The following is a 23,152-nucleotide window of genomic DNA, read 5'->3' as shown; positions in this document are numbered from 1 at the left end:
GCCGCAACCTCCCCATTGACCCTGCTTTGAGTGTGATAGGGGGCGCGTGCCGGCAACCCCCCAATCAGCCCTACCCTGAGCGTGACTGAGGGTGGCATGGCAACCTCCCAATCCGCCCTGCTCTGTGCATGACAGGGGGTGGTGCCCCAACTCCCCAATCAGCCCTGCTCTGAGCCCGACCAGGGGCTGCACCTAGGGATTGGGCCTGCCCTCTGCCACCCAGGAGCAGGCCTAAACCAGCAGGTCGTTACCTCCTGAGGGGTCCCAGACTGCGAGAGGGCACAGGCCGGGCTGAGGGACCCCCCCGAGTGCACAAATTTTTGTGCACCGGGCCTCTAGTATTCAATAAACACCCATTAAGTGTTAGTAGTTACTATTATTACATGAGGACATACTTTGTTTTTGCTACTCTTTGAAAAACACATTTTGTTAGCAAATACTGTAAAATGCTTTATGAATAATTACAAAGTGCTAAGGGAATGTGGTCTGAATTAATAAAGTATAATTGCAAATAGGTATATAGCAGTAGAGAGACAATGTAATAAAGTAAAAAGCCTTAGACTTGGGTTTAAATAAGAGCTATCACTCAAGAAATATTTACTAAGCCCACTAAGTGCAAAGCCTTGGTTGGATACTAAAGTTACAACGGTGAGCAAAACAGATGTGGTCCCAGCCCACAGGAGCTTGTAGCTCAATCACTGGAACGTCTTGTGCCAACTTAGATCTCCCAGTGCCTCAGTTTCTCTATCAATAAAATGGGAATCAGTCCTGAGTGCAATACAAGGATTCAGTGACATCATGTGTGAACTGCCCTCTCAGCATTGCACACAGCCTACTGTAGTAATTCAATAAACAGTGTCATTATGAATGGGAAAGAACGAGGCTAGCAGTTCTGCTAGAGCTAGAAGCATACTTTATAATGTATTTACTCATCAAACCCCACCAGCACCACCAAAATGATATTCATTTTCAAGAATATCAAGTTTTAAGCAAGAAAATATGATAGTACTAAACATTTAAATCCCAAAGCATGTATCCTACCTCTAATGAAGTACTGATTAGTATATTTCTCTCTCAAGTAAATTCAGCAGGAATTCTGACATGAATTAGAGAGAAGAACTTTCATTTAATGTTATGATTTGTACCTCATTTATACCTCGTCCTTTGAAAAAATTAAAGAATTAAAGAGTACCCTAAGATAATGTTATACTATTTTAAATGTTCTTTCTAAATATATGTAATGTGTCAGTCCTGAACCATAGTTAAATGAACATGTGTGACTGACAGATATTCAGGAAGTTTCTTTGAGATGGTTTTCAGAAAGAATATCAGACATTTTCAGGCCCAGACTTTACAACAATAGTTCATTTCCTTAGTCAACAATTGTAGTTAATTTCCAAAGTAGTTGGTGATTATGAATACTACCTAACTCTAACCTTCAGTGCCAGGTTGAGAGAGTTATTTTTAAGAGGGCTTAATTCATCTTCACAATGAAGATCTTAAAGCTCGAATGAACAAGTAGTCACTTATTTCTAAGAACCGTCTGATACCAAATATATTCCACTATTATAAAAAAAAATGTTGAATCATTTCTTGGAGATTATTTTAGTAGGATGCGACCTCTATAAACATTTATGTGTTACACATATGTGATAAAAAACAAATGATAGAGGATGAGGACCTGTTGTATATAAAAACAAAATGAAAATAATAAAACAATTTAAAGATGCTTGTAAGGAAAACTCTATGGTTTGACTATTGAAAATGAAGCATCGTCCTGACCAGCAAGATCAGTGGTTAGAGCATCGGTCACAAACCAAAGGGTCTCGGGTTCCATTCCCGGTCCAGGGCACGTACCTTGGTTGCAGGTCGGGGCACATGCAGGAGACATCCAATCGACGTGTCTCTCTCTCACAAAGCAATGGGGGGGGAAAAAAGGATTAACAAAGAGAGAAAATGAAGCACTCACTTCTTCATTGACAAATTTCCACTCCTGCTTCAGTTCTTCACACCACATCTCCCATTCTTTAGCAACTTCCAGCAAACTCAGCCATTTCTCCCACAGAGCCCACACGGTTCTGAGCAGACCGATGCCGTCACTATCTGTGAACGTGGGTCTCAGGTGTCTGAGGACCTGTCGTAGTTTCATAAACTCTTCTTTAATTGACATAAGATTTGACACCAAGGCCTTAGGAAAGAAAAGGGATAAGAAGAACTTAATGTCTATTGACCTTTCTGAACGTTACGAATTTTTTAAAATCTTGAATAGCAAATGATTTTACATCATCCACAAGCATTTTGTGATCAATTTTTTAGTCCTTTTGAAAGCCAATCTGAGACAGATGAGAATTGCCTATGTATTATTGTACTGCACTATGTGAATTTGAAACTATGGGCACAAACAATGACCCATAAGCCAATTTTCCCAAGTAAGATATGCTTTTAAAGGTTAACGATCCCAAAAGTTCACTTTGTTATTCTACTGTAAGTCTCATCTTTTACTAGGAAGTTAATTTGCACAATACACTGTATCAACCACCAAGGCTTTAGTTGGGGTTTTTTGGTTTTTGTGTTTTGTTTTGGGATGGATAGTAAGCACAGACTATTCAGAATGTTCTCATCCAAATCCTAATAACATAATACCATAGACTCTAACAGATGACAGTAAGCAAAAACTAAAATTGCTGAGGAGAGCATATAAGAAGTAACCGGAATTTAACACTTATGACAACGGCATTAAATTCCATGTCATCCGTCCAGCAAGGTCCTACAAAATAATACGAAGGGTCAAGCTTTAGAAAAAGTGAGCAATAAGGACAGGATGCCACTCAGGAGAGGGCTGTCCTGGGAACCCAACTACGAATTAAGTCTCAGAACCATTGCTTCATTTTTCCCCTTGGCTTTTAGTTGGAAGAACTTTCTTGAGTTTGGTACAAGTCAGGTTGAAGCTTGCTGTGGGGCGTCACAGAGCCACGTTCCCTGCTGCCTCCGCCAGCTTTCTGCCCTTTTCTGCCCCCAGTCTTCCTGGAGATGTGCAAATACTGTTACCTTGCTCTGTTCCGAGCGTTCTAGAGCTTCTTTGTAGGACACTGGCAGCGGGGCCATGGACTGCGCAAGAACGGCTTCCGTTCGGCGGAGGTCAGTGCCAATCTTCTCTTCAAGTTTCCCGTAGCATGTGTAATTCTCGAGACACCTAGTGGGGTAGGGGGGGAAGTGATATACATTAAATTCTATTTAGTACCATATATTCTGAACATCCCTGGGTAAATTTGAACACTAATACAAAAACAGAATGTAATTCTCTTCTTTGTTATTCAGGGGATTTCAAAAAATTTTCATCATCTACCTTCTCCTCACGGGGACCTGCATAAGACTTTAAAACGGAAAACTTTAACAGGCAGGTAAGACTGATCTCAAAACACCTAAGTTGGAAAACTGTATTTTTCAGCACTGCTAATGAAGTGTAACTTGATACAATTCTTGTAGAAAACCATTGAGTCTTTAAAATGTCCATATCTTTTGACCATTAATTTGACTTTTGTAATTTATCTTAAGGAATTCATCCCAATCCAGTATAAGAAATTTATCCTGAATTTACTTTTGCTTATTAAGTAAAAAATTTTTTACTTATTAGACTATTAACTAAAATGGCAAAATTGAAACACACCCTATGTGTAACAAAAGATAAAGCTGAGTAAATTACAACAATCTATTTTATAAAATATCATATAGAAATTCTAATTACTTTTATAGAGCTTTTGTTACAATAAGAAAAAGAGCTCATGTTATAAAGTTAAAGGCAGCATATTTTTATACAGCATAATGCTGTGATATATTAAAAACACTATGAATAAAATTATGTGTACAAAATAGATACAGCCTGCATTCCCCACTGAAGACAATTAAAAATTCAAGTATCAAGTATTTTTTAAATTCTTAAAACACAATAATAAACTGGGAAGGAATTAAGAAATATTTAGAGGCTCTGCACTAAGTAAAAGTAGAAATATAGAGAATAAGCTAAATTGTAGGGCTGCTTTCACTTTGAAGTTATTTGCTGCAGTTTAGTTTTATTGACCTTCTCCTGGAATGCTGGAGAAAGAGGATAAAGCCTGTAAAGACATTTATAACACATATAACCACAAAAGTCCAACCTCCAAAATATAGAATAAATCCCTACAAATCAAAAAGAAAAAGATGGACAACCTTATAAAAATTGGGTAAAGGCTTGAATAAGTATTTCTCAGAAGAAGAAACATGAGTAACCAAGAAATATTTTTTAAAAAAGAGGCTCAAATTCATTAGCAATAATAGAGATGCAAACAAAAAACCACAATAAAATACCCCTTCTCACCCATCAGAAGGCAAAATTTAAATCCCACAACATCAAGTGTTGGCGAGGATATAGGACAATTGTAACACAGACAGGCTATTAGGTAAACTAAAAAAAATGAATTAAATCATATGGAATTAAAATGTAAGGTGTGCGACCCGGCAACCACAACCCACAGGGAGACCTTGCATTTAAAAATGTTCCTGGTAGAACTTTTGTAAATGCAAAAGCTAGAAACAACCCAAATGCTTATCAGTAGCTGGGTGACTGAATTTTACTACAGACAAGATCATGAATAAACTTCAGGATCATAATGATGATTTTGAAGTCACAGAAGAATACACATGCATGAAAATGGAATACAAACACATAGTAAAAACATTTTAAAGGGCAAAGAAATGATAAAATATTTAGGATAAAGATTACTTCTGTTACTTCTGAGAGGAGCGGGAAGAAGCACGCAAGAGAATAAAAAAGTCATGATGATTCTCTTTGAACCTGTGGGTATAAGGCTGTTTATCATTATTCTTTATACCATATGCAGACTTTTATAAACATTCTGTTGTATGTACTCAATATTAACACTTGGAGTGCAGGAAACGAGTTAAGTCGGCTCGCGTGAATTGCGCGTACTCCGCGGGAGCCGTCTTTAACTCGGTTCATATAGATTTGTGGTGGAGTGCGGGAAACATGTAAACTCGGGCCGATTGTAACTGCGTATTACCAAATATTTGTTTGTAATCCACCCTTTTGGTGGATGGAACAAAACCAAAAGACAGAGCCATCTTATATTTTGGCGGGAAATGTTGTATGTACTCAATATTAAATAAAACATATAAAATACAGTAAAATATTTGTTACAGTTTTCTTTAGATAGTATTTTTTTAAACTTTTCCACATTTTCCAAATGATTTCTGCGTACATGTTTATTGTAAAGAAATCTATATTTTATGTTCTTAAAGCATTACAAAGAAGTACCCACCTTTCTATTTCCGCTTCCTTTACTCTTACTGCCTCCCTCAGGGCTGAGTTCTTAGAAACCAATTCCTGCAAAGTGCACTGAAGTTGTCCTTGGGCGGCAGGGCTGGCGATGGCCCCCAATTTCTCACTGAGGCTCTGGATGTCTGTTATTGTGGATCCCAATTCCTCCTGTTTCCCGCGAGGCATCTCCAGTGATTCTTCTGGATGATCCAGGTCTACTCTATGGGATGCAACAAAGGCTTCAAGGGCAGCAACCACCCCCATCGCCCTGGGGACTGCCTCATTGTAGCGGGTCATATTTTCATGAGCATCATTCAAGACATTCTGGTGAAAAGGAGATTAAATGCTATGACAAAACTGTCAGACATCTGGGACTTCTGTCATTCTTGACTTCTTGTGGTGCACTCATAATTTATACCCTTGGGTCTTATAAGAGTTAGCATCTCCTACTTTTAGTTTCACAAGTATGTAAAAATCCTATATAATAAAAGGTTAATATGCAAAATGACTGAACGGCAGAACCACTGGTCACTATGATGCATGCTGACCACTAGGGGGCAGACGCTCAATGCAGGAGCTACCCCCGGTGGTCAGTGCACTCCCACAGGGGGAACGCCACTCAGCCAGAAGCCGGGCTCACGGCTGGCGAGCGCAGCAGCGGTGGTGGTGGCAGGAACCTCTCCCACCTCTGCAGCAGGGGGACATCCCCCCAAAGGTTCCCGTATTGTAAGCGGGCACAGGCTGAGCTCCCCCCCTACGTGCACAAATTTTGTGCATCAGGCCTCTAGTGTTTACATAAAACAAAACAAAACAAAACAAAACAAAACACTGTTTCCAGATTTGCTAAGGAAACCGAATCTAAATGCAAAAATAAACCTCATGAATCATGTCTAATAATATATGTTCCTGCTCTTATAATAGACATGAATTAAACAATGGAATAAACTTAATGTATAGAACCTTAATCAATACTTGTGAAAAAAAGATGAAAAGAAAGTAAACAAAGAACCCAGACCGCTTATGTTTTTAAATGAATAGTTATGCCACTAACTTTAGTTTTGAGAATCTCACTTTATGTCTTCTCATTGAAATAAATAACTTTAAAGGTCCCTTCCAGTCCAGCACTAATCATATGATTTGGGGGATTCATGTACCTTGTTTCTGGAAAATGCATTAAACCAAGTGGAGAAGGATACAGAGAACAGACTTGTGGTTGTCAGAGGTGCAGGGTGGGGGGTTGAAATGAGCGAAGCAGGGGTCAAAAGCTATAAACTTCCAGTTACAACGTAAGTTGTGGGATGTAATGTACAGCATAGCCACTCTAGTTACCAATACCGTGTTGCATATTTGAAATTGCTAAGAGAGTAGATCTTATAAATTCTCATCACAAGAAAAAAATGTAACTGTGTGGTGATAGCTGTTAACTAGACTTACTGTTAACAATATGTACAAATACAGAATATGTTGTACACACGAAACTAATACATGTCAATTATACCTCAATAAAAAAATTAAGTAGAAAAGTACTCTCAATTGGCTCTTAAGTACCAATTTAAAGGACATATTTGGGTTCATAATATGACTTTTCATTTCTAAAGAATTTACTAGTATACCTATCAAAGTACTGCAAATATATTACCTAATAACTCTTTGAATTAAAAAAGGGAGTTAAGTTCCATATTCTATAAATTTAATGTGACAATTCTGAAAACACAATAAAAGGTATTATAGTAAGCACAGTGTGTTCCAATGATGCCTAAGCCATCTACACTATTAATGCAGGAAAGGAGTGGGTAGACTGGGGTCACTCTGCAACAGAGGTCAGCAAACTTTTCGTGAAAAGGGTCGGACTAAATATATGAGGCTTTGCCGGCCATCTATAATAAAAAAGTATAATATGCTAATTAGACCAGAAGACCTCTGGACGAAGCCGGGGCTGCGAGGGAAGCCTGGGTCCCAGGTGCCAGAGGGAAGCCAGTGCCAGCAGTCGGGGGAAGGAAGGCCTACTCTTGCATGAATTTTGTGCACTGGGCCTCTAGTCTGGACTATAACAGCTATTTAGTCCTTTGGTTGTAGCACAGAAGCAGCCACAGACAATCCATAAAGGAATGGGGCAGGGCTATGCTCCAATGAAACTTGATTTACAAAATCAGACACTGTGGGCAGATTTGGCACATGAGCCTTAATTTGACGACTCGCGCTCTAAACCCAGACAGATCTCAAGTTGATTCCTGGTTCTGTAATAAGGCCCTGAGAAAAGTCTTGATGTTTCTGAAGTTCAATTTCCTGATTTTAAAATGGGGTCAATAATAGGGCCCACTTCACAGAGTTGCTGTGATGAATAAAGGTAAATGTTCAGTACATTGCAAGTTCTAAGTAAATGTTATTATTTGTGTTCTCTTCTCCACATCATATTTCTCCCACCCTGCCCTATTAGTTCCAGAACACAAACAAAAAAACTTTGTTCTGAGCAACAGAGGTTATTAGGGATATAGAAATAAAGGTGTCAAACTTGTCTTTTCCAAATGATAAGGCGTTGTATGTAGATGTAGGAGGAGTCGGGATTACAAACTGGCTCTTAGCAAATGGCTATTCTCCTGTGGAGAATTTGCCTGTAAAATTTCTAACTTCTTGAGACGTGGAGATATCAACTGAAGCAAAACATAAAATAAAAATAGATGCATTAACCACCTAATTTTAAAGAAACTTACTGTGCGCATATCAATGCTTGCATTAAGCTGAACGTGCAGCTCTTCAATGTCACGTAATTTTGTCTCCACATCACTAGCTTCAGAAGAGGTTTTCTCTCTTTGCTTCTCAATAACAGTTACCCCTTTAATGCTACACATTTCCGCCTGAACTTGTTCTTGAAATGCTTCGCAATTATCCATTTCCTTTTGAATATGTTCAATTTTCAAATTTATAAGTAAAGGCTGCTGTAACTGAGATTTTATCTGGTTCAAAACATGGAAGGAATTTTCTAGTTTCTCCTGAAAACTCTTTTCATCCATTTCTTTTGGTTGGGATTCTAGTACTATATTCTGGAGAACCTTCTGCAACTTATCATTTTCTTCTGCAAACAGCTTTGTTTGTAGTAGCTCTTCCTCTTTGAAGGAGTCATCAAAGGCCTTATTTTCACTTAATTTCTTTACAATCTCATGATACAAGCACATGGCTCTCTCGATTCGCTGATTCAAAATTTGAGCCCCGAGCAGACGGCTTTCTGGAGAAGTAGGAGGGGTTTTTAGGACTGCTTCGGCCCTTTCCTTAATTTGCAAATCCATCACCCTCAATTTACTTAGCGATGCTTGGTATCTGCCATATTCTGCCATAAATGTGTCCAACTGCTTAATTTTTCCTTCGAGTTCTCTCTCTTTTTCAAATACTTGGAATTGTAACATGTCAAGCTGGGAGCAATCCCAGTGGAGTCCCAGGGAGTCAAACGCTTCTTTGAGTCTCAGTGCTTGTCGGATGCTGGACTGAACGCCCCGGAGGCGCCCAAGGAGGCCACGGAGCTCCCCTTTCACACCCTCACTCACTTCTTGACTCAGGAGCAGCTCGTTGTGCTGTACGCTATCAAGCTCCTTCTGAAGCGCAGATGTCTGCTCCTGGAATTCTCTGGAAAATCGCATCTTGTGTCCTACTTCACTACATTTATGCTGAATGAATCTTTGTGTTCTGCTGGCTCTCGTCTCCAGACTTTTCAACTGATCGTCCAGAAATAACCTTTCAAACACACTGAGGTCCTTGCAGAGGCGCGTGAGCTCCTGAAGATGCGCCGAGAGTCCACTGGCGATTTCTTGCAATTCCCCCTGAGACGCCGTCAGCACCACACGCTGACGCTCCAGTTCCGCTCCGGTGGAGGCTGTTCCCACTTGGGGAATTATCCGTGTTTCCTTTCCTTGAAGTGACAGCTGAACTTTCCCTATTTCTGCAAGAAATGTGCTTCTTTCTTCCAATTTACGTTCCAACAGCTGCGATCTTTGAGTGGATTCCAAAACGAGCCTTTGGCACTGATCTTGTAAGTCCTGGAGGAGGCTCTCCAGTTCCTCGCGCTCGCCTGCGGTCAGGTTAGGGATGTTGTCCTGCACCTCTTCGGCCAGCGCCTCCACCGCCCGCTGCTGACCCAGAATGCCATCGTGCCTCATTTTGCACTTTCGGATCTGGGAAAGGATGCTGTCTGGTAGCAGGGAAATGGAGGAAACGAGCTCACCTAACTGGTTCTTCACCCATAAGGTCGTCTCTTTCACCTTGTTCGTTATCTCACTCTTCCTGATCTCACTGTCCACCTCTATGTTTAATGGCTCTGATGCTTCCAACTGCTTCTGCAAATTATTTATCGCATCTTCCAAAATCTTCTTTTCCTTCTCTCCCCAAATCCTCTTCATCTGAAGTTCAGCTCTCGCCTTTAAAGCAGAAAATCTATGCTTGACAGCCTGGAGTTCAGTAGCCAAGGCAACCGCGCCTGTGTCCCTTTCCTGTCCTTCCGGGGAGCCCAGCCTCAACCGGAGGCGCTGGTGCTGCCGCTGCAGAGAGAGGCCCAGCTCCTGGATCTCGCTCATGAGAGACGTCAGTTCCTCCTGTTCCATCTCGTGCTGAGAGTACTTCCTGTGAACCAGCTGTTCTACTTGTTTCCACCCCTGTTCAAGCTGCCGGACCTGGCTTTCCAACAGCTTCTGATCCATGTCACTCAGAGAGTTTGATATATTTTCCCATTCAATTTTCAACTTGCTTAAGGAATCTTTCTCTCTTTCTATTGATGCCAGCAATTTTTGAATTTTGGCCACATAGGTTGCACTGTCCAGTGATCCCCTAGAAAAAAAGAAGAAAAATGAAGCTTGTTAACATTTCTTATAAGTCAACCTGAGGTTAGATGTCATCTAAAGAAATCAGTTCTGTTTTGAACTCACAGAAGGAAAGGTTAGATTGTCTATAAGAGCATTCTGTCTTTAAAGTAAAATCAGGATCTTGGCTTTCAATCAGTTTGTGAGGGCTCATTTACAAAATGAGCATCATAACTATGCAGAACCACAGGAAAAGAGTGAAGAGTGAAGGGAACAATATATGTAAAAGTACTCTGTACAGTCTTTGCATAAAGTATTTTTTAATAATGAAAAAATTGTTTACACATTAAAACTCTATCTAGTACCATTTACTATCATTTTCAAAGCCAAAGGAGTGTATTTGTTTTCAATGAAACCAATACAATACATATATGTTAAATATGTTCCAAACAATTTACACCAATTATGCTGACACTAAATAATTATACACATTAATGTTTTCACCCCCATAGTTTAGAATAAATTCTTGACCAAAAGAATACTGAGCCCGACCAGCATGGCTCAGCAGTTGAGCATCAACCTATGAACCAGGAGGTCACGGTTCAATTCCCAGTCAGGGCACATGCCTTGCTGGCTCGATCACTAGTGTGGGGTGTGCAGGAGGCAGCCAATTAATGATTCTCTCTCATCATTGATGTTTCTATCTCTCTCTCCATCTACCTTCTTCTCTAAAATCAATTTAAAAATTTTTTTTAAAGAATACTGAATTCCACAGAACTTTAACATATTTTGCAGGTATTTTCAGTGTGAATTAGACATTAAACAAGTTAATATAATTTAATTATAAAATTAATATAATTAATATACTTTTTTTGCATGAAACCAACAAAGTTTTTCTTCAATGGCTTCCATATGGAATGAATTTCCACATGTAGTATTAAAATCATAGTCTTTGTAATATAAAGTCTTCAAACCTTGGGCCTGCCCTGACTGGCATGGGTCAGTGGTTGGAGCAACAGGGTCATGGGTTCCAAAGGGTCATGGGTTCAAGTCTCAGTCAAGGACACATAACTTTGTTGCAGGTTCGATCCCGCATCCCAACTGTGGCATGTAAGGGGGCAACCAATCGATGTCTCTCTCACATCAATGTTTGTTTCTCTTTCTCTCCCTTCTCCCTACTCCTTTCCACTCTCTAAAAAGCAATGGAAAAAATATATCCTGTGAGGATATAGTAACAAAAAAATTAAAAACAAACAAACAAAAACCACCTGGGGGCCTGTTCAGGGTAATAGAACCTGTGTTTGAATAAAATGAACTCAAGTCCTAAATTCTTACACTTACACTTTGAGACTTTCCTTCTCTGTCAACAAGACTTTCAGCGAGGATTCGATTGCAGCAAGGTGTTCCTGAAAATCTTGAAGAAGACAATACTGGCGTTCTTTGTTTTTCTTCAAAGTAGCAAGTGCCTGGAGCAGATTGTCCAAGTGCTGCGCTGAATTCCTTGGACTGTGGAGAGCCAAGGCACTGGTTTCTGTTGTGTTGAGATATTCAGTTTGTTCCAGGGGTTCAATGGCTGCTTTCCTTGCTTCCAATTGGGTATATAATTCCTAAAAAACAAGTCAAGGAAATCAGTAAGTATACACTCACTTATTCACTCATTCATTCATTCATTTTCTTTCCCATCCTCTTTCCTTCCAATAACGCACTCTATTCCAAGATGTTTTAAAGATTTCATTTGTACACAGAAAAAGTTAAGTCCTGATGTTTAAAGGGGTTTTTTCTCTTGAATTATGCTAAAATCTAGACTCAAATCCACCATGGGTCTAGCATTTAATAGCAATTCGATCACCCCATTGTGTTAAAAGGTTCTGCAATGTTGAAAGGAAGATTTATCTTATTTTTATTATTTACATACATTATCCCTTCTCCTGTCTTAGATACATGTTTTCTACTATAGAAACTTGGTTAAAATTGTAGGGGCGTTTTAAGAAACATGGCCATGTTTTGCCCTATTAGATTATTTTACATAGCTATTAGTACATAAATACATAAACAAAGCTTTGTAAACAGAGCTGTTAAAACAAAGAAACAGTACCCCATGATGTTGATAATTAGAAAAATAAAAGGAATTTGTCAGAATCTGAAGAATACATATGACTGAGAAAAGAAATGATAAGTCAGAATCTCTGCATTTTGTTACTGAATAAGTAAGTTTTTAGGAACTTTGTGAAACAGAAAGAACACTAATGTTCATTAAACTCTTCCACTTTTTAAATGGGAAAATTTATAAAACTTACTGATTAGTACATAATTATAGAGTTACCAAATTGATCATCAGGCAAAGGTTAAATACGACTTTTCACTCTGTGCAAGCAAGTTTTTGGTAATTACAATATATTGTATTGCACTGGATAAATAATGCAATCATGTTGTCAGTGTTTTTCTTGTTTCCGTACCTCTATCTCTTTTAATTGTTCATTTCTTAACATGACATCTAATTCTAAAGGTTGATTTTGCAGCTCATTGACTTTCTGCTCATCTTCAGTGTTTTTCATGCTTTCTTGAACATCAAGAGAAAGTTGTTTTGACAAAAGCATCTCCACAGCTGAATTCTGAAAACATAAAAAGATTAATTGCTGAACAGTCTACCTTCCAAATAAATAACTTTTCTTTTTCTTGATGAAAGCATGGCAGTTTCTCCTGTTAACTCAAAGACTTTTTATTCTTTTTTTTAAAACTCAAAGACTTTTTAAAAAAGTATATTTGAGCACTATCTAAGATAATTTTTCCATGCAATATTTAATGCTGATATCAGTATCCCGAGAAAAATTAAACTTTTTTGACATTACAGTATAGGATTTAACAATGCTCAAAAGTTCCAAAGTTCATACTTAGTACTCAAAAGGATGCGGAGGGAGGGGCAAATAACAGGCATTCAATGTTACCTATTGATCGTTTAAAGTAATAACTGGGTAAATAGAGGAAACACCAAGACTTCACAATATTAAGAATGAATTAAGTATGCCTTATATCAACTAGAAGTAAGAATTCCACAGCCAACTTGTATGCATGCATATGAGCATAACCAATGGACATAAGACACTGGGGGGTAGGGGAAGCCGGGGTATTGTCAAGGGCGGGGGGGAAAAAAAGGACACATATGTAATACCCTTTGTAATGCTTTAAGCATTAAAAAAATAAAATTAAATTAAATTAAAAAAATAAAAAGCAAAAAAAAAAAAAAAAGAATTCCACAGCCAGAGTAAGGCAGAACAGGTTATATATATGGAGTAATTTAATCTTTTCTGAAAGCTCTAAGAACTTAAGATTCTCAATAGGGTAGAGGAGCATCTGCATTCATTTATTCATTCTGTCAACAAATATTTGTTGAGCACTTACATGTAGTAGGCACCATGACAGTAATTTTAAAGATTTCCATCACTTTGCTAAGGTGTAAGTTTTTATTTTCAGGTTACTTGATAAATGAAATACCTATTAATTCTTCTATATACTTTTATGTCAGTAAAATATTTGAGGTTTCAAGTCTATCAAACAAAGCTGATTTGTTATCTTAAAAATACTGCCTAGGCAATGGTGTAAGATGTTAACAATACGGGCCTGGGTAAAGGACACCTGGGAACTTTCTGTACTATCTCTGCAACTTTTCTGTCAATGTGAAACTATTCTAAAATGAAAAGTTTATTTAAATAAAACAGATACCGTCTGGAACGTCACCAATACTAACTGGTTAAAAAAAAAAAATTCCCCTGACCAGTGTTACTTGTTTTGAAGTACTTAGTTAGCACTTAGCACAAGTCACTTCTTTAATACGGCTTCAAATGATTGAAACTTTGGCAATTCCCTCCAGTTCAACAATTCATTGTGGCTTATCTCACGGGGAAAGACCTGGGAGGCTGTGAGAGGAAAGGGGAGGTGCCTCACCCCAAGCTTCATTGGCCAGTGGGGCTCTCTGCCACAAGCCACAGTATAGGAGGTAGACAGACGCTTGCCTCTTCCCCACCTGATGGTTACTATTACAGTGGGGCCTTAACTTACGAGTGTACCGACTAACGAGTTTTTTGAGATACGAGCTGTCTCTCAACCGATTTTTTGCATTGAGTTGATAGAGTAATTTGAGTTAACGAGCTCCTTAACGAGCTCGGTCTCGGAACGAATTAAACTCGTAAGTCAAGGCCCCACTGTACTTAAGAGTATCCCCACACTCCACAGGTGAACAAGAGCTAAAAGCCTAGCCCTAGACCAGCAGTTCTCAACCTGTGGGTCGCAACCCTTTGGGGGTGGAACGACCATTTCACAGGGGTCGCCTAAGACCATCGGAAAACACATATATAATTACACATTGTTTTTGTGATTAATCACTATGCTTTAATTATGTTCAATTTGTAACTATGAAAATACATCCTGCATATCAGATATTTACATTACGATTCATAACAGTAGCAAAATTACAGTTATGAAGTAGCAACAAAAATAATTTTATGATTGGGGGTCACAACATGAGGAACTGTATTTAAAGGGTCGAGGCATTAGGAAGGTTGAGAACCACTGCAGACTCTAAGAAAACTTGACTTCTAATTATCTGAGAATTCACAGCCCTTGGTCTCTCTTACCTGGGGGGCAAGTGATGAGAACTAGTAACACTTGTAACATGCCATTTGCAATATTCCCTTAGTGGTCAGAGAGAGCATTCTGAAAACCAACATTACCCCAATGCTCCTGGAATGTCTCTTTTTTAAACAAAACTATGATTAACATACACTTAAGACAAAATATAACTTTTAAACAGTGTAATAAATATATATACCTATTGATCCTCTGATCATAAATGGAACTTTCAAAGTTAATAATAAATGTAGAGTGGAAAATTACCATTCTAGCAAAAGACTGGTTGAGTTATATAGCCAACTATGTTTACTTTTTTTAAAAAAAATTTAAATCTTTTCATCCACATATCTTTCCTTAGAGTTTGGCCTGTTTGGAAAAGAATAGGAGGTGAGACGAATATCATCAACTCTCCTTAAGGACAGGACCATGACATTTTCATCTTTATATCCATTAAGTCACAAATGAAACATTTTTAGTTTAACACTTAAAATATTGAGTTTTAAACAACTGAGCACTGTCTCTGGCTTAGCAAACGTATCAGCATCCCAAAGAGGTTAAGTCCATAACAGCTTCACTCTCCCGTTTCCCATTCGGGGCAATGGTCCCACGGCCATAATAATTCTGACAGTGATGAGCCCAAAACTCTCACTTGTAACCTGCCAACCACAGTGGGACAGTGTCATACAAGCTCTCCAGGATATATGTCTTCATTCTTTAAAGCATTTCAATATAAAGTAGCGAGAGCCAATTCTAAGCACAAGCATCCATCAGCACCATTAGAGACAAAACGGAAAGGCAGATCACCATAGTCTCAGAGGCTGCCTCTTAGCTCAGCATAATGTCTAACATGTTTCATGTGACCTGTAAAGCACTTGTGACTCAGTCAGTCTCGCCTACCTCTCAGGCCTCAAGCAGCCCCCCACCTTTCTATGCAGTGGCTTTACTTCAGTCTCTGACTGCTCATGCTCTCTCCCACCACAAGAGCAAATTCTACATTTTCTGTCAAGAATGGCCCACACCCAGCGCTGAGCTCGGTTAACTCGGGTCTCAGTTCAAATGTTGTTCCTTAGAGAAACTCTCTCTGACTACAGTTCAGGTCTGACTCATTGATTAGAGAAGATCATGGAACCGGGCTCCCTCCTTTGGTTCCTGTAATTAGTCTCTCATTAGTTAATTAGTTGACTAATGTATGTCTCCTCCTCTAGACCAGAAGCCCTCTGAGAATAAAGAACATGTCTATTTTTGCTCACCACAGAACTCTCACTGACTGTTCAATAAATTTTTACTTAAAGGATGTATAGATGAAGTCATGTTAATGGAAAAAAAAGATAATTTCATTCAGTCTTCGACTGTCAAGATTAACAATTTGTGGGCTGTAAAGAAGAGCAGGAAGAAACTGAGGATCTGTCAATCGATCTGTCATTGACCAGACATCTGCCAGGAATGCTGGGAACAGGGTTTGGTTGCGTTTAAAGAGAACAGAGGAGGTTTAAATAAAAATATATTTAAAAAAAATAAAAATAAAAATCATTATTGGATGATGACCTTTATGTAGGCTTCAACAAATCCTATTGAATTTTGGGAGGGCAAAGCCAAAATGGGCCTAAGAAGCTAATTTTAAGGTTATTAAACAACTCCCTTTAGCAACATCATGTATTCGGATAGAAAGTCCTCAGAATTTTTCCTTTTTTAAACTTAATTACTGCTGTTTAAATTCTGTTAAGAGTTTCTTTTACAGATACAACATCAAGAGTCTCACCTACAGGGCCCTGAATCCTTGAAGATGTATTTCCTTAGCACTAACACTGGCATTTGAAAGTCTTCATGGACAGAGAGATGTCCTGTTGCCATTTATCCTTGTGTAGACATTTCTAAAAAACCCTATCGGTGCCTCTAACCCACCATGCATTCCTGTTCCAGGAAGGCCAGGGAAGTGCACGTTCTCTTCGCTCCTGGTGCTGAGAACTCACACCTGCATGTCTAACCTTTGCGTGTCCCACTGGACCCGGACTGCGAGACACTGCCATTCAGGGAGACCCTTTCAAATGCAGTTTCCTAGGTGGCTCTTTGGGCCTTTTCCGTTTTCATCTTTTAACCGATGAGAAAGCACTTTAAGAGCCACAGGAAAATGTACCCATTTGTTTGTTTAGAATGAAAACAAAACAACATTCTTCTTCCTTCTCCCCGGGGAAAATCAGGAGCCTGCGTGTTGCCATTCTCACACCAAATGATCTGACAACATTTAAAAACACATTTGCAGTATAGGGTTAACATACAAAGAAAAAGAAAGGAATCCAGCTTTTCAAACAGTCTCTGATTTCATTAGAAAATCAACCAAAAAAAAAAAAATAGGACTCTTGAGTTTTTTTCCTTAAAAAAATGGGTAAAGCACATTTTCTTTTCATTTGCCTTTTCTAATTTGCCTTTGTGCTCTTGACCCAAGAAACCATATCTGATTACACACCAGAGAGAATAATAAACCTAAATGGATGACTGGCATTTTAACAGACTGAACAGGAATATTTCACCACTGAAATTTTGGACAGTTTTCTAAGGGCTCTCTTTACAAGTGGGCAACATAAATCGCCAGCACATGGAGGGCTTAATTATGGAATCAGAAGGCTTGATGCACGACCCTCTTTTCAAATCCCACACCTCTTCATCCTCAGACGCGATGGCTCGGAGATGCAATCACAAGCACTTACCGTGTTTGTTTCCAAGTCTTCCTCCAACTTTTCCGCTGCAGCGGAGCCCTGAGTGGACTCCTGCACGTCAGAAGTGACCTGCTTCTCTCCGCCGGGCAGAGGAAACTTCTCTTTCTTTCCAGTGGAGCATTTTGATTTGAGAATGCTGTTGAGATAATTTTCCATCTCCTGCTTAGCAGATTCAAGCCTGTGTTCCAAATCTTTTTGTTTACACTTAAGTGATTTTATATCCTCTTTAATAATCTTCTGTCCCGCTGAAGATGTATTTTGCTCGATGGATTTTGCTAAGCCTAAAATCTTCTCTAATGGGCCATCTTGTAAACGGAGCCTATTCTCTAGTTCCTGTGAGTGGAGAAAAAGATTGTCACAAGAAGTATCTGTTCAATTGTCACAAGAGTTCATTGACTTTTGTAAATCACAGCGTATTCTGTTTCACTAGTGGGAAGTGTAAAAAACTTAACTCGTGTCACAAAGAAGAAACTTTGGGTACAATTTAAACCAGGGTAGCATCCCAGATCAAATTCTCAAACACATTTTATACGTAACTAAAAACGTATAAGACGTAACAAATGTTCGCAACACAGTCCCTGGAATATTAGAGGCAGTCAATACATATTTGTTGAGTATATACTTAGTTCAAGATACAGCCTTTTGACACCATCAAAACACTAAGTAATAATTGTCTACTACTTGCAAAATATTGAAAAAAAATCATTTAGAAGGTGCCCGCGTGAATCTAGTGTTAATATTTAAATTTCAGAGCGAAGCTTATTAAATCAATCTTTCTAGTACAATGTCTTGGACATAGTGGGAGCTCAATCAACATTTAGTAAATGTATGCATGAATGAAGGGGGCTAGTTTGAGAACACTAGACTCAAAAGTCATTTGAGGTTCTATATCTGGTAGTGATGTTCCACTGAAACAGAATAAGGCTTAAAGTTACTAGGTGAACAACATAGGATTTATTAGTCACTACCTTAATAGATCAACCAAAAAAATGTTCATTCATTCAACTAACAGCAAGTATATGTAGGTTCTGAAGTTACATAGATGACATAGAATCCAGTCCCTTCATGTTCCTATAGCCCAGTCAGGGAGACACAGATGTAAATAGACAATTGTAATGGAATGTGAAAAGATCTATGCTAACCAATATGTATAGACCACTGAAACATTTTTACACTGAAAGGAGGAGTTCCAGATTTGGATTTTAGAGAGATCCGAGAAGGTACATTCGAGAGGGCACCATGCGGGCAGGGAGCCCATTCAGAAGTCTAATGAAGAGACTGTGAGATGAGGACCTGTTGTAAAGCAGCAAGAATGGGGGCATCAGGGGAGCGGCGAATTGTAGAGATATACCAGAGATGAAAGAGACAGCACTTGATGTCTGACTAGACTGGGAGTTCAGAAACCCAGGTTTCTGACTTGAAAGCCTGGACAGGTGGTGGAGATATTCATGGAGTCCAAGAATATAGTAGGCAAAGCAGGTTCACTGGTAGAGAGGCCCCCGGAGACAGAGAAAAGGAAGAAGATGAGGTAAGTTTTGTATATGCTGAACTACAAATAACTGAGACAACCAACTAGAGATGTTTAGTGGAGAGTTAGGAAAAGCGCTCACCTGACTAGGGTCAGAGACTCCAGGTGTAGCCCCCACTCTGTCATTTAACCTGGGTGACCTGGTAAGTCCCTCAGCTTGCCACAACTCAGCTAATTATGTATAAGTAAAGGGGTCAGAACTTGGCCCCTGTGGTTCCTTCTATGCATAGCAAAAGTCTGCATTTTAGGTTTTCAACAGGAGCCCGAGCTCTTCTGGGGGAGGCTTCGGTCTTATTTTTCTCATATCCGTGGCACTCAAACAGTGCCCTGGACATGACGAAGCCTCGAGAGTTTGTCAAATTATCACAGCTAACGGGGGAGGCCGACCTGCCTTAATGGCAGGCCATTCTGGAGGAAAAGTCTGGCTGGATTCTCAGGTCTCTAAAAGGAAGAGACGAGACATTCGCAAGCTCATGCCAGCAGTGCTGCCCTGACACTCACCCCTGAAATCTCCCAGTCAAGGAACTGTGGAAGGAGGAGCTGAGAAATGCGTCCAGAACACACCACGTGAGCCTGTTTTTGTTGGCTGTGCAAACAGTGAGAATCCCAGGAATTTGTTTTGAGAATGCGGGTAAAGGGCTGCAAGGCTAGGTGGTGTTGGAGTTAGCATGAGAATTTTGGAAGCCCTACTGGGAGAGAGCTCTAATATAAGTCCTCGAATCTAAAATTTAATAAAAATTACACAACTTCAGCCCTGACTGGTTTGGTTTAGTGGATAGAGCCTCACCCTGTGGACTGAAGGGTCCCAGGTTCTATTCCGGTCAAGGGCATGTACCTGGATTGCGGGCTTAATCCCCAGTGGGGGATGTGCAGGAGGCAGCCAATGATTTTCTCTCATCATTGATGTTTCTATCTCTCCCTCTCCCTTCCTCTCTGAAATCAATAAAGATTTTATTTATATATATAATTTATATATAATTTTTTTTTAATTACACAACTTCTATCCACCCATGATGAAGAATGCAAAACTGAAACATTTCCCCCTGTGTCTTGCATTAGCTGCCTCCTTGGACTAGCCAGTCTCTCCCAGGATCAGTGTTGTCTCTGAAACAAAAATCTCCAGAAGCTACAGACTGGTCATGGGTGGAATCATCCCGAGGGTCCTGCTAACATGGATTATAAGTGGACTTATTTACTACAGAAAGAATGTTCCCATTTTCTAATGACTGGTCAGATTTTACTTAGTAGTCATCTGAATAGCGCTTGAATTTCAAACCAAAGACACTGATTAGTAAAGTTGTAATTAAGATTGAGTTTTTTAAGTATCTATCATGTCTGGACACTATCTAATACCTGCAGTTCCTGCAGTTTTTCCTCGACTTTTATCGGATCCACAGGCTTGTCAGAAAAACTAACACATTCCTTGGAGATGTTGTCCAATTCAGTATTCAGGTCTGTTATGCAATCCTGGTATGTGTGGTGTTCTTGAACATGGCCTTCCAATTTTTGCACAGAATCCTAAAAACAAAACCATTGACAATGTATGAATTATTTCTCTCTGAGTTTTCTCACTCAGATAATAAATAAATTGTTCACAAATACTTGTTTTATAAGGTTTCATCTTGAAACAGGAATATGGCCATAATCGCCCAGAGTTCTTTTAGAGTTTAGTGTTTGAGAAATTTCACTGTAAAACCTCCCTTCTTCCCCCAAAGTGACCCTTTTGAAACCACTTTCTTTCCTTCAGGCTTCTTTGCCTTCATTTTATTCTTGAAGACAACTGATTTGTCAAGAGGTTCACAAAATAAAATGCCTACAAATTATATCATCAAATCACAAACATCCATAATAAAGCAGCTTCCTTAATTATCCTTCTTATCAAAACCAAGCACCCACACTTGCAAATGAGACTATATGAGATCATCCTAACCCTTGATTCCTTTTATAAGATTCAAACTCCAAAACTGTGTTAGGAAAAAGTAATCCTGACTCAAGTGCAAAATCATCTTCAGGTTCTCTTCCTGGAATAAGAAAATAAGGTGACCACACCTAATCAGAAAAGTAGCAACTATTAAGCTAAACCACTTACAGCCAAGCAGGTATATCTTCAACCCCTGCACAACTCCTCTATCTGTATAAGCAGGATTTCTTAGCCAGGTAATTCCTACACTGAAGCTGGCTTTCAATGTGCAAAGAATTATAAACCACTAGAGGCCCAGTGCATGAAACTCGTGCACGGGTAGGGTCCCTAGACCTGGCCGGCAATCAGGGCCAATCTGTGGGGCAAATGGCGGGGCGATTGGGGGCGGGGGGAGGAGGGGCCCGCCAGCACCCTCCTTGGCTGGCCTGGCTGCGTGCAGCTCCGGCATTGAGCGTCTGCCCCTTGGTGGTCAATGCATGTCATAGCAACCTGTCATTCTACTGGTCGGTCCAGCATTCGGTCAATTTGCATATTCGGCTTTTATTATATAGGATTCTCTTAAGAGAATACAGTCCCTCATGGCAAGTTGACATTTCACCTCTTAACTCTTTTACTGCAGATCATGTAGAAAAACACGAGGGAAGGACACTGATAAGGTGGTTTATACAGAATAACAAACACAAGCTATTATGATAAATGATGGATGGATTGATGGATGGATGGATGATACGTGAATAACTGACATGATCACCTTCATAGCGATGCCTAAAAAAATCTTAACTCTTCCTATTCCTGAAGAAGGGAATTTCAATGAGAGAAATAACATCATCATCAATTAATACATGATGGATTCTTCTAGCAAAACTGACTGGTTTGATTCCTTCATCCTTGAGGAGTTAATATTTTTATCTAAAAGTGATGTTACATTTCAAATGCTTTTGGAGCCCTGCAGGGTGGCTCAGTTGCTTAAAGCATCATTCTGATATGCCCAGGTTGCGGGTTCAATCTCTGGTCAGGGCACATACGAGAATCAACCAATGCATGCATAAATAAATGGAACAGCAAATCCATGTTTCCCTCTCTCTCTTTCAGTCTCTCTCTCTCTCCCTAAAATCTATTTTTTTTTAAGTTTTGGGTTTACCAAAAGAACAACAACAAAAAAACAAGGTTCTGTATACAAATCTTACATAATTACAACAATCATTTAAATTTTTATTTTCACCACTTCACCTGTAGCTGCTGAAGAAGACTTTCATGTAGATGCTTTATTTCCAGCCAAGACTCTTCGCTGAAGTTGGGATTTTTAGTGCATTCTAAGAGGTAATTTCCTTGAGATTTTAGCTCCTTTAGCAAGGATGTCAAATCTTGTGCTTTCTGGAGGAATTTCTTATAATTTTTTAACTGAGCTTTCTTCTCCTGCAAACCATGTTGCAGAGCAAAGCCCACTTCTTGTTTCTTCTTTAGTTCTGTGAGCATTAATCTCAGGTCCTCCTTGCTTTCCAAATACTTCTCTCCTTCTAGTAGAAGCTTTTCTTGATGGCTACATTTTAAAAAGTATTTTACAAAGGAAATGACACTTAACAAATGCAATGGCATTTTGCATATTATAATGCAATGCACATTATAATAAAAACATTAAAATAACACTAACATGCATTATTCCTACAGACTTTTTTTGTCAGTATAACTTTGTAAACACTAAGGTTAGCCCCGAAATTATTTGCAGTATTAATGAAAAACTGTTTTTTGTCCCATAACTTGAGAACAAATACTTAATAATTTAGATTTCAAACTATTTTTTATTATGTTTAAATATAATTATATTACCCTATGTTTTTCTTTCTCACATAACAAATAAGCATTCAGTATATTGGCCAACGAACTAGTTTATTCTTTTTATACCTTGAATTTAGCTTTGATCTGATTGTCTCTTTGAAAAATATAAAATTCACATTTCCATCAAACATTATCATTTAAGATGTGATCTGAATTAAGAGTTTTCACCAGAATTATGTCCAATGACTTCAGACATGTATGAATCTCATAGAATACGTATTTAAAAGCATTAATTTTTCTACAGTAATACCATGCACATACTGAGGTTGTCTGGCGGAAGGGAATTTCAGGGCAGAAGTGGATTTAAAAGTGTAATGACAGATAATGTTAATGTGTTGCCAAGAACCCCACCAGCCAAAGTAAACACTGCCACAGAGCTATGGCAGCGTGCTCCCTGTCGGATCCACAGAGCTCCACCTCTTCCTTTCC

The 23,152-nt window shown here is 39.1% G+C and overlaps 1 protein-coding gene across 1 annotated transcript in view; it reads right to left on the bottom strand.

Annotated features, from left to right (window-relative positions):
* SYNE2 (spectrin repeat containing nuclear envelope protein 2) overlaps positions 1-23,152 on the bottom strand; it is a 254,062-nt gene that overhangs the window by 136,785 nt on the left and 94,125 nt on the right. Inside the window, 9 exon segments of the mRNA XM_023743920.1 lie at positions 1,970-2,188; positions 3,049-3,193; positions 5,316-5,638; positions 8,026-10,126; positions 11,440-11,705; positions 12,555-12,710; positions 17,430-17,771; positions 20,320-20,484; positions 22,118-22,427. Of these exon segments, the coding sequence (XP_023599688.1) occupies positions 1,970-2,188; positions 3,049-3,193; positions 5,316-5,638; positions 8,026-10,126; positions 11,440-11,705; positions 12,555-12,710; positions 17,430-17,771; positions 20,320-20,484; positions 22,118-22,427 (4,027 nt within the window).

The sequence above is a fragment of the Myotis lucifugus genome, unplaced genomic scaffold (genome assembly GCF_000147115.1).
Source record: "Myotis lucifugus unplaced genomic scaffold, Myoluc2.0 scaffold_419, whole genome shotgun sequence".
Taxonomy (NCBI): domain Eukaryota; kingdom Metazoa; phylum Chordata; class Mammalia; order Chiroptera; family Vespertilionidae; genus Myotis; species Myotis lucifugus.
The sequence above is the reverse complement of the archived record's forward strand: the minus strand, read 5'-3'. Positions and strand labels throughout refer to the sequence as shown.